The sequence below is a fragment of the Gambusia affinis genome, linkage group LG10 (assembly GCF_019740435.1).
Source record: "Gambusia affinis linkage group LG10, SWU_Gaff_1.0, whole genome shotgun sequence".
Taxonomy (NCBI): Eukaryota; Metazoa; Chordata; class Actinopteri; order Cyprinodontiformes; family Poeciliidae; genus Gambusia; species Gambusia affinis.
The window spans coordinates 3,839,868-3,852,558 of NC_057877.1; the positions used below are offsets into that span (position 1 = coordinate 3,839,868).

General features: G+C 38.4%; 1 protein-coding gene across 3 annotated transcripts in view; it reads left to right on the top strand.

Annotated features, from left to right (window-relative positions):
- The first annotated feature begins 4,825 nt into the window (after nt 1-4,825).
- farp2 (FERM, RhoGEF and pleckstrin domain protein 2) overlaps nt 4,826-12,691 on the top strand; it is a 36,280-nt gene continuing 28,414 nt past the window's right edge. For 2 of the 3 annotated variants that reach the window (XM_044128600.1, XM_044128602.1), the window contains exons 1-2: nt 4,827-5,015; nt 6,673-6,895. In XM_044128600.1, coding sequence (XP_043984535.1) covers nt 6,695-6,895 — 201 coding nt within the window. In that variant the 5' untranslated portion in view covers nt 4,827-5,015; nt 6,673-6,694. Of the gene's footprint in view, nt 5,016-6,672; nt 6,896-12,691 lie in introns of all 3 variants that reach the window. The other variant, XM_044128601.1, reaches the window with a different exon arrangement.

Genomic DNA, 12,691 nt, shown 5'->3' on the forward strand with positions numbered 1-12,691 from the left:
TGGTACCTTTGGCAATGCCTGCTGGAAAGCGAATTCAGCATTGTTATAGAGTTTGTCAGAATAACAAAATGTTCTAAAATGGTCTGTAAGATGGCTGCAATGACTGTGGTCTTTAAGAAACCCAGAGACATAACACTCCAAATCATCTCTGACATCGGAAACGTCACTCTGGACTTCAAGCAACGTTGATTCTGTGCCTCTCCACTGTTCCTCCAGACTCTGGAACCTTGCTTTCCAAATCAAAAGCAAGCTTTACTTTCAGAACAGAAGACTTTGGACCACTGAGCAACACTCCAGTGTCTGTTTCAGGAGAACCTTGGCATGAGGAATGTCATTTGTCTGTGTGTAGTGGCTCTTGATGCTTGAACGGATTTTGCTTGGCACTCCTCACAAAGCTGTGGTTATCCCTGTCCCTGGTGCAACATTTCACACCACGATTTCTCTTGCCATTTAATTTTCCATGAATGTGCTTGGATACGGCAATGACCTTTGTGACTTACTCTCACTGGGGAGTCAGCAGTCTTCCCCATGGTTGTGGAGTTTACTGACCCAGATTGAAACACTTTTCAAGGGCAAAGGAAAGTGTGAGAGAGTCAACTGAGAGGGTGCCACCATTATTTTACAATATTTAACTTTGTCCATAATACCCACATTTTCTGAGATTTTATATGGTAGATTTCCATTACATGTAATCCATAATCACCATAGATAAAAGAAATAAAGGTTTCAAAATATTTCACTCTGTCTACAAGTAGTCTGCACAATGAATGAGTTTCACTTTCTTAAACAAAGGATAAAAAATGTTGAACTTTGTTTTTCAGCATTATTAAATGTACCCATATTTATTGTGCTGCTCTCTTGTCCTCTTCTACTGCCACATATTTTAGATTTTGCTTGTCAGGTTTTCACAACAGAGCTGACCTTTCAGCATACTTCTTCTGCACAGGTTTTCATCCAATTCCGAGCTGATGGCACTGCTAATTATCTTCTTATTTAAAAGGAAGTAAACACAACATTTCTTTTATCCTCTGCTTTAAGTTACTTTGACCTGTCCCTCTGCCTACGATGCTCAAGATTTTCTATTTCTTTGTGCTCCTTCAGAGCCTCTTTGAAGCCTTTGTCTGGGAGGACAAATCTTGCCAATGCAGTCTGACCTGGTGTCTTGGTGCTGTGCTTATTTATACAACATAACACAGCCATTCGAAAGCTTTTGTTGGAAACGGTCTGCAATTTTAATTATTATTTTTTTCATAAGAAACCATGAATTTAAAAAAATAATAATTATTTGATTTTTATTTAAAATGACAAAATGTGAAAATCAAAGGCGATCCATTGTTTTGTTTTGTTTTATAGACGCAAACAGATAAGTTGCATTTGATTACATTTTATTTTCATATTTCAAATATAAAAAAGCAACAGGTTTTTGGCATCAAAAATGTTAGATATCAGAACTAGAACACACTTAAAAAGATTAAGCGCGCCAATTGCAGGATCTTTAATTGATCATGTACATAATCATAAACAATCATCTTTATTTAATCATATATATTAATCATATCATTATATACAATCAAAAACTGTAAATATTTACAAAATCAATAAGATAAGATAATCAATAAGATTTTATTTCAAAACCCTTTTTGGTTCTAATTAATTGAATAAATAGACATACGAGCGCCACAACAATAATATTTATTATGTTAAATCTATTATTTTGGTTATCAAAGTATATGTAATTGGACTGAATTCTGTAGCCCAATTAAGATGTATAAATGAAAACTCTGTTAGACATGCTTAGTAAATAAATATATTACAGCACCTGTCACAGGTTGAAAGACCACAAAGTGTTTTACTATAAAATCAGGAACAAAATAAAAGCACAGAAGACTAAACAAATTTTTTATTATACAGGAAAAAAAATATATTTTAAAGCTTTTAACTGGCTTTCAACTAGTTAAAAGTCAGGCTGAATAAATGGGTCTTCAGCCGTTTCAGAATCAACACGGCACAGAGATGGAAGCAACTTATTCCACAACCCGAGGGGTCAGCGCTCCAAAGCGTTAATCCCCCATCTTACTGGAAGCATTAACAGTCTTTGACCAGAAGATCTCAGACTGCCAGAAGAACCTTAGGGTTCTAAAACGTTTGAAACATAAGCTGGGGCTTGACCAAGCAGAGCTCTAGAAAAGGTCTAAAATTTGAAAATAAATTCTAAAATATACCAACACTTAATGTAGAGAGAAAAAAAAAGGAGTATTGTGCTGTCTCCTTTGTGTGTCAGGTTTGCTACAGCGCTCTGTAGTGACTGGAGATGGTTGAGGTAATTCTCATTCAAACACAGAAGAAGACTGTTGCTATAATAAAGATGAGAGGAAACAAAAGCACAAATTATAATTGCATTTCAAAGTTTAGAAAAGGTTTTTTTAACTGAAAAAGGTATTTTAAATGCTAATTTATTTATGAGATGTTGCAAGGACGTTGCAGAATTTAAGATAACACCATAATGTTAAAGGTTTAGAATGGACCACATACAGACATGTTCAATACATTAGAATTTACGCCCCAATGAGTCTCATTTGTCAGATTATATGTACCCTTCGAAAATAACAACCTTTGTGCAGGTATGTGTTTTTAAAAATACTGTTTATATTGGCCTGATGTAATTCTCTAATATTAAATGTTGTATTTTCATTAGCAGTTAGCAGAAAATCATCATAACTAAGAGAAACACAGGCACTAAAACAGCTGTTTCTGTCTAATTAGACATTATAGCATGTTTCACTTGATGATGGAAAGACTAAAATAAATTGACTTTTCAATATTTTTCTAATTTGTTGAATGGGTCTGTGTTTATCATTCCACAAACTATTTCTCCGACCATCATGCATTGTGGCTTTAGGGGGCGCTGTTTCTCCTCTAGACATTGACTGTCCCCTGAACTGGAAAACTAACACTCATATTGAGAGATCTGAGAAGCTATGGATTTTATAAACCAAAGAGACACAGTTACATATCGCTGAGGAGGGGAAAAAAGGAACATAATCTATTTTCGAACAACAGCCATCTATCAACACTGCATTCATCTGTAGACCATTTTAATACTTCACATGCCGAAGGTGGATAGTATTTACAAAAACCAGAATCAGCTGTGAACACAGAAAAACAAATCAAACAAACCTGATGCTTTTTCACATTTCAGTTTGAGAAAAGTCAAGGTCTTCAGAGGAAACAGCACCTCCTTGCGTCACATTCACAACATATAATGGTCTTAGAATAGCTTTGGAAAATTACATCCATCCATCCATCCATTCATTTTCTTACACCCTTTGTCCCTAATGGGGTCGGGAGGGTTGCTGGTGCCTATCTCCAGCTGCGTCCCGGGCAAGAGGCGGGGTACACCCTGGACAGGTCGCCAGTCTGTCGCAGAAAATTACATTCCTAAGCTATATATATATATATATCTATATATATATATATATATATATATATATATACAGTATATATATATATATATATTATATATATATATATATATTTTTTTTTGTTTGTTTGTTTGTTTTTTGATGAAAGTAAAATTCTATCAAATGAACAGCTTTCCTCATCTGTTTCTGCCCATGAAAGCAAAATAAATGACCCATAACATGCATAGACCAGGCTCACTCTTCAATTTTTATATTTGTTTTTATTTTATTCTATTTTATTGCTTACAGGTAGAGATGTTATAGCATATTCAAAAGTGTAAAGTTAATCTCTTTGTGACATAATCAATCAATAAATCAATCAAAAGTGTTATTTATATGACTACTTCCAACAGGAACATGGATCAAGGTGAAAAATAAACCACAAACTTTAAAAATGTTATTCAAACATGACAAAGATGTTTGTTCGGTGGTCAGGAGGTAAATAAGACTTTTTATGTGAAAAGTATCAGAGATTTAAGAGTATCAAATGGTGCTTCACATTTCTGCACAGAGAATAGTCTGCCGTCACAAATATTGAGCTCATTCTCACTGATCTGTACAACAAAAAACTTTCCCCAACCAGAACAAGGTAGCAAAAATAATTAAGGACTCTGTTAATATAACATTTATACTCTGAATGTCTTCCATGGCACGTAACATAGCACATGTAGATTTGTCTAGATTGAATTCAAATTATGTTTAGCGTGAGGCATGAGCAAAGTCTGCTCAGGCTAGAAGTGCTGTAAATGTAAAAGAACAGTTTTAAGTCTTATTTTAGAGATAAAGTTTGTATGGCTATCTAATTAAAGAAATCTAATTTATACGTATACTAAAATAAAAAAACGCTTTTGCTTGCACACACTAGATTGCTGCAAATGTATTAAATTTAACTTATGGAATAAACGCTAAAACATGTATTTGTTTTAAAAAGGCCAGTAGGGGGAGCTCTATTACAATGTGAGAAACACCTTTGCCTTACTCTCAGATGTTAATCTTTTCTTTCTTTCTTTCTTCACCTGAAAGCTACTAGAAGACGTTAGACTTTGGTTAAACGAGACACAGCCTAACTGAACATTACTGATAGATAAATACACCTTTATACAGAATGATTTATATCAAACTAACACAAACTTGAGGATTGGGAGATTTCATCTTGTGCGTGAAATCTCAGCGTTCAAAGTACACAGAAGAACAACCATTTTATTTTCTATCAGGGTTGACCGCTCCGGTAAGAAAGCCAAGCCACCGCCATAAACATTTCGAAAGTTTCTTTTAGGCCCTAGAAGAAAACACAAAGTGTTTTTCCCTATGACATATTTCTTCTCTTCTCCATCCATGCAAGCTATTTAAAGGGAAGGAAGGTAAATCTTCGTCCCACAGCCCACAAACCCTCGGCCACATCTAAGCCAATGACAGGACGAACGGGACGGTTTCAGCCAATGACAGAGGAGTGTGAGTCCACACTGGTTTAGGCGACGCCGACCATGGACTGGAGCGGTGTCCTTCTCGGTGTTGCGAAGTTTTAACGTTTTGTATCAATTCCAGCAAGATACGGTAAGTTCAATACCGCCGTTTATACTTTTTTTTATCACGTGTGATTTTTTTTTATTTAGGATAGGTAGCCGTAACCGTAAACTTCAAGTTTTAACTTCGCGTCCTCACTCTTTCGGTGTTGTTGTATTGAAGTGTATCAAACTTCTTTCAAAACGAATTAAAAAAATGGAAAAACAGAGCTCGTGCATTTTCTTGGCGTCTTCTGCGCCATTTGTTGTAATTCCTCCGTTTCACAATTTAGCAGCAACATTTGTATCTTCCTGACCTAGTTGGGTCCAACACTCAAAATAAACATTGAAAATAAACCACGCACACTCACCGTCTTTAATGCTGCACGCCGAAGTTTCTTTTTCTTTTTCTGGCAGTGGTTTCTGCAGAGCTTCAACCTCCTGCACCACATCCACGTCTCTTTGCGACCGTCTCAGATGTGTGTTGGCTTCGGGTCATTTCGCTTATTCTTAGTCCCATTTAGTACCAAGGCGTTGTCATTTAATCTCTGCTTATTTCCATTTTGTGTATACTTACCTAAACTACTCAGTTTATTTGTCCTTGTTGCTAAATACTTTCGCTAACTCCAGTGAAAAGTAGTCGTAAACATGCTCAAATCTCACATGTAGTGTAATCGTGTCATGTTTACCCCTTTTCCATTTATTTTGGTTCCCATGCTTGTTTTGGTAGCAAGGGCTAAAAGTACTCAATAATTTGTTTAAATAAATATCGATATTAGTTATTGCGTTAAATAAAATCGGAAATGCACTCATATTAAAAGTGTGTTCATTGATACTTGCTTCAATAATATATTGAAAACATAATAATATCTGAAAACTAGAAAATTCCTGAAGAAATTTAACTGGGGCCTGCCAAAGTGTGCCCGTCGGTTTGGACCCAGCGTTCTGATGCTAAGAATTTGCATCAATGCTAAGCTTAAAAACTTCCAAAGAACCATGTGGAGAATCACAAGAATGTTGACATCTGCAGTAGAATGGCCATTTTTCTTATCCAGACTTGGTCTATTTGATGAGCCACAATGACGTCATTAATAATATTATGTTGGGCTGGAGAACATGAACATTTGCTGTAAAAACTGGTACATGTCATCGGACCTGCTTCAAGAACTGTTTAAATTTAAATGCACTAAAGGAGATGAGTTCGGTCAGTCGAAAAGTTTCTTGAAACAAGTTCCGTGAAGTTGATCATAGAAAATAACTTAATCATTGGCTGTCCAAGCAGATTTGCAACGTCTTCCTGTTGGGAGACATCTATATGTATCGCTAGAAGTCAGAAATCAGCCAAAACTACAGAGAGAGGGAGATACCTGCTTCCACAATGAAAGATTAGGATCTCTGATTAAAACAAAAGGAAGTCCAAGTGACCTGACATAATTACATTTCTTGGAGTAGACTCTGTGGCAGACAGTTCTTTTACTTACCTTGAAAGTCGGGAGCTGAACATCCACGACTGCAAAGGGACAAAATAGTTCTGTTAAGTGCCTACAAATGCGGCTCATGTGTCCAAACTGTGAAAGACTATAGCTTGTCTTCACTACGAGCCAAATCCAAACGTTCAGCATTTCATCTGAAGTCTCCTTTGAAAAGAAAGTTTTATCCTGCTTTTTGTTTTCATGATTTGCAATAACTTTTTTTCCTGTGATCTACAGGGGTTAGCGGCCCAGAGGAATCATGGGGGAAATAGAGGGTTCGTATCGGGTTCTACAGACCCCCGGCACAAGGCTGGGAGCCCAGTTCAACGCCGGTATCAGCACGCTGGAGCCCGGCCAAAGCCTCAGTGGCAACATGGTTGGCGGGAGCAAAAGCCACGGGCTGGGCCTCCAGATCCGTGTGCAGGGACTGGACGACTCCCAGGAGCTCTTCATCATAGACGTGAGTATCAGCAGTTGTCAGCAACGGGGTCACCGTTGCAATCCCCTCGTCCTGTTTTATTTACTCTGAGATAAGCCTGCTGTTTGTTCCACAGCAGGCTGCATGTCTTCGTTACCCTGCTTGCCTGTGGCTTTGGGTCGGTGACAGCTGCCACATGGCTTTGGTGCTAAAATCCCCTTCCCTTAAGGCCTCTTATTGCTTCCAGCTTTGTGTCCCTTTCCAGGGCACTTTTTGGTTTCTTGGCTTTAATTTCTGCTTCACATCTAGAAGTTGGTGGCGAAGTGGAATAGGGTGTCCTTTCCTTTCTTTCTGTTCTTTTTTTTTTTTTCTTTTTTTCCTTCTAACCCAAGACTAGTCTGTACACCAGCTTTATTTGTTGGTGTGCCCAGACTTAAACAACGTTCCTTTGCTTTCCTGTTGTAACTCTCCAATTTGCAGCCTGGGTAATTCAGTAGACAAATAGGAAGTAATAAGGAAGCCACTATATCAGCACTTGTTTCCTGTCGTTTCCTGCCGTGAGGAGGATACTATCAAACTGGAGTCAGCCACAAGGATTAAATATTCAATTTGGTGCCTGATTTACGGGGAAGAGCAAATGCTGAGTTTGGCGGCTGCTAAATGTGTTTTTAGATGGAATATTTGTTCCTCTCTCCAGGTGTCCTAAATCCTCCTGTAGCCACAACAATAACCGTTCCAGCAGATGCAGTTTGGGAGCACCGCTGAGACGGACGTTTTATAATCTCATCCGCCATGTGTTACTGCCAAGTCAGATGCTAATGGACTGTGACAGATTTAAGTTTGATTTATTAGAGAACAGCTTGGCATGATGTTCAGTCAACATGAAAACAATCTATTGATGACTTTTTTGTTTTGTTTTGAGGGCTGGAACTAATGTTTACTTTAGTTATTTATTAAGTGGATAAGAAAAAAATTGGCACATTCTGCAGATTTTTCATGGAAGCCTTTTTTTATACAACATTAGAAATGCATAGAAAGATACAAATAACTCAATTCTTTTTCTAATTAATAAGAAAATAAACGTTTTATTGCAACAATGTAGCATTCCTTTAGTGTACACTTAATCGTTTCTAGCAAAGGATTCATCTACAGAGAAAAAAATACTTCTATCAAGATTTGAAAAGCTCAGCTCTTTCTTCTTGATTTAACTTCAGTGTTGGGCTAGTCTGTTGATTAGTTTTTGGATTAACCTTTTAATGAATGGATAGCAAAAGGTGCTTAAAAAGAGATTTTTTTTAATAGAATTTGAATCGGGTGAAGCTAAATCTATGTCATTTGAGGAGTTTTGCATAAAACATATTTATAGACAGGTTTTTTATGTTGAACACAAAGTGTTTTTTTTAATTTTTTTTGCACAATTAAGAGATATTGCTTTCAGTGTGGTGTTCTTTCAGTAATTCACTTTTTTGAATCTGCATACTTAAGTTGATTATTAATGAACTAATAAATTAGTTGACAGTTATTTCAAGAATCGATTGGTCGCGATTACTCGTTTCAACCCTTCTTGTTTTTGTGCTGGAACTGTTTTTGAATTTGGCCTGATGAGAACTCTGCACATGGTGCAGACAGAAATACATAGCTGCAAAACGGGGAATGACGGCAGTCTTGTTGTCAAGCAGACTGCAGTTTGGCAAGAACAAGATGGCTCTCTGAGAGGCTCTGTTGTTCATCCACGCTGCCTCATATGTCTGTTCATTCACTGAGGAGCCGTGGGTTGGTGGGAGAGTAGTAGTTATCTCTCCACTGAAAGACTGCACAGCATTGCTTTTATTTGGTAGAAGAGGATGCAGCTGCATGCCAAATTATTCAAACTTGCTTCCATTTTGTCATGCTTTCGTCAGCTTCCTTTACTTTGATAAATGAAATTGAGTGCAACCATTTGTTTGTCCACTTCACAATAATGTGATGCTTAAAGCCAACAAAACCAGTTCAAGTGTGTGATTAACATGTTGAAAACAAAGCACGACCTGCTAGTATAAAGGCCCTGACATTCTACATGCGATGTGCCGATATCAGTTCTCATTGACGTAAACACAAGTTTGTTGCTGTGTTTTATATGTAAATGTGCTCAGAGTGCAACGTCGATATTCCTCTTCCACCATCATCATGGAGATACTTTGAGGAATGTTGGACTGTTACACTTAGGAGTTATGTACATTTATACAATGCTTCACTAAATAACTAATTCACTAATTTAAGAAGTTTTATTGCTCAAGCTGCCATAGTGCCCTTGATTCTGCATTAGTGTTCAGCTATTATAAGTCCACTGTTTAATGGAAGTTTGCTCAATAATTCACAGAAAGCAAACTTTCCTGTGCTCTTTCCTTTGTATTTTGTTATTGTTTGTGATAGAAATATGTTGTATGACAGAATATTTGTGACAGTGACGCACAAAGTAGACCAAAATCAGATAAGAGAGCATTGCTCTGCGATCTGTTAACCTTTACTACAGTTACCTGGCATCGTCAGCAGACATGTGCTTGCATAGCTCCTGTTCACAAGCTCCTCCCACGGCCAGCGCAGGAGAAAGCTCAGCCTTGTGGTTTCTGGACAGTGGAGGAAGGCCCATCAGGGCAAGGAAACACAGGCTCCTTTTATCCAGCACAACCAGCCCCTTCTCTGGCCTTAACTTCTAGCTCAAAAACTTGCGTAAAGAAAATAGCCAAGGGGGTTGTGGGTTGTAAAACCTAGCAGTGTGAAAATGCACAGCGGAGGGGAGGGAATAGGCATGGCTTTAATGTTGGCAAACAAGCACGTAAACGGCAAAAAACAAAGTAGGTAGGAAGAAAGGGGAGCAGAAGTGAGGGGCAGTGTCTCATGTTCAGAAAGAGAACGTGGGGGATGGGGCTCACAGCAGTGCAGCCTTGCTGAAAGTTTGTCCCAGGAATTTCAGCCTCTTTGTTGATGTCGACTTCACATTTGGTTTCTTCTGTCAGAGCAACACGATGATATTTGTGTGATTCAAGTCCATTGTGTTGCTGCTGTTTGATTATTTATTTATTTTTTTGCTATTTTCTTTCTGTGTTCTCTGTCCAGAAAGTAGTCATAAAACCACAGTGTGAAGAACAACACATGGAGGGTCGTCTTTTAAAGTTTTATCATAAGGCGCTCCTTGCTGGTATGGATGAGTGTAGAATTTGATGTCACTACTTTCCACTGACTAAAACAAATTTTGTATCCTTCCTTCTTTTGCTCCCTATTTCTATCCTTCCTTTATTCATTCCCTACTTGTACACTTCCTTGCACTCTTCCTTCTATTTCTTGTTTTGTTGTCTCCTGTCCTTGTGTTATTCCTTTTTTCCATTTTCTTCCTTCCTTGTGTCTTCCTTCAGTCCATTATTGTTGTAGCCATCATTTTTTCCTTACCTTTGAGCTTTCTTTTTCCTTCCTTCTTCTTTTGAGCTTTCTTTATCTTTTTTTAGTGGTTTCTTTCCTTCTTGTTCTCGAGCTTTCTTTCCTTTTGAGCTTTTCTGTTTTATATTGTTTGATGAGGCTCAGAATTTGTTGTTCTGGAAGGGTGAACCTCAGGCAGTTTGAATTTTTACATGAAAGATATGAACAGAATCTGCATGAAGTAATCGTAAAAATAACTTGCGTCTGTTGCAGAAGTCTGGTTCTTTCTCACCTTGACCAACCCTGACCCACAAACTGTTCAGCCACAAAGTCAAATCTTATTCCAATCAGTATGCGACCGATACCTTGGAGCTTACATGTTACAGCTGCAACAAAACTATTCAGTGTGGAAGGTGTTGGAGCAAGAAGACTCGCTTTTAGTTTGGGATCAAGCCAAGGGAAACACAGAAGGTGTGGAGGGACCAGCATTTACTACAGAGACATGTGAACTTGTTTTTTTCAGGCTGCTGATTGGTGGTTTCCTAAACATTGCCGATTCTGTGCCATGTCAGTTTGCACAATGAAATTGTCATTTCCATTGACAATATTATTGTGCATCTTGATATTTCAAAAATAAATTCCCTTAATCAAAACATGCCAAAAACATTCGTTTTTTGATAGAAAGCTTTTGCACAAGGATCAAGTAGTATTTTTAAAATAGTCTTATTTCGCAAAACTGCAATGGAAACACTTTTTGCATCCCACAAGTCACATAATCAACAACCAGCACAAACCATGAAGAAGAATTCAACAGGAAGTGGTAGGAGGATGATGGCAGTGCATGTTCTTATGACTTATTGTGTGAACAAACATATTCACATGTGATTTTAATTGTTTCTTATTTAATGGAAAAAAGTTTTGCAAACATTTAAAAACAGCTACTACACAAACCTGCACTGTATGTTATGAGATCAAACATGATGCAAAATGTGTGCTAACATAAATTAAATCAGCGTTATTCAACCAGCACTTCTGTTGAGCACAAAGCAGGGCAGCTAGTATCAGTTTCCTACTTCACACCTACTCACCAACTGACCTCAGAGGCTAGTTAAAGTAGCTAATAAAGATGACAGGCTCCACATCAACCCCCCAATAGGTGAATGATGTCAGATAACACTGAAGTATGGAATTTGGCTTAAATTTGTCTTTAGAAAGTTGCAAGGCCACACACGCATACACACACACACACACACACTCTCTCTCTCCACAAATGACAATTCAGTCCCCACCCCATCCAGAATTTCACAATGACCCTGATGTGTAACACCGTTTTATAGCGCCAGGCTTAAGAATGTTGAAATGGTTTGAGTTGGAAACGTGAGTCGAAGGTCACCTGCAAACAACCTGATCCTGACTATCAGCAAATACTGTTTATGTGCCAACAAATGCAGCCTGAAGGCAGCTGTCCTCAGGTGTGTTCTGTGGCCAGCTCTCTCTGAAAAGCACCCCCAGCAGTGACTCATTAGAATGAAGCTTGACTTTGGTTGAGAAAAGCAGCTAAAGGCCCTTGAAATTCACTTCACATACTTGTGGCCACTGGTGTGCAGAGCTTTAAAGTGTATATCGAGGGAGACGGAGAGAGAGAGCGATGGCAGAGCTAAGCTGAAAAAAAAACAACAACAAAAAAACGGTGTTTGTCCCACAGTGCTAAGTGCAAGCCCCAACACACCCCTGCTGCCAGTGGGAGAATCTGGGATGAAACCGTGCTGAACCTGTCGCACAAGGCACACCCAAGACCTGGATTTGAACTGGGTTAGGCAAGATCTGCTGTTCACCTGTTGCCTTTCTGTTAATTTTTTCCATGCATGAGAAACTCTGTCCCTCCTCCTCCCCCCCCTGCAGAGTGCTGATGTTCAAACTCTTCCTTGTATTTCCCCAGCAGCACCAAATGGCACGTCGCTCCGCTAACACACCCAGAGAAAGATTTGTCTCTCAGAGAAACATCTGCTTGCCATTAATCCCTTCTGCTTTCGAAGCTTGATTAGGTGACCTGTTGACACGATGAGGCTGTGGTCCATGTACCACAAGCTGGGTGTGAACAACACATGAGCTAACTCTTATACCGCCGGTGTGTCTGAGCTTTAGATGCTGTTTGAACTTTTCAAAAGCAACCCACTAATTTTCTGACTCACTTGTGGCAGTATCAGAAAATCCTGGCAGATTTAAGCGAAGTTTGACTTAGAATTATGTCACACAATCATGTACTTGAATCCTGTAGTGGATAATATCAAAAATAGTAATTAAATTATTGTTATATTGTAAATGAACCAAGTCATTATTGAATCTATTTCAGGAGGTGCTCACATCATTTTTATCCAGTGCTGGCACAATGAGCCCATGTGTCGTTCCTAATGAATGTTTCATCCTGCTGGTCTAACTCAGAGA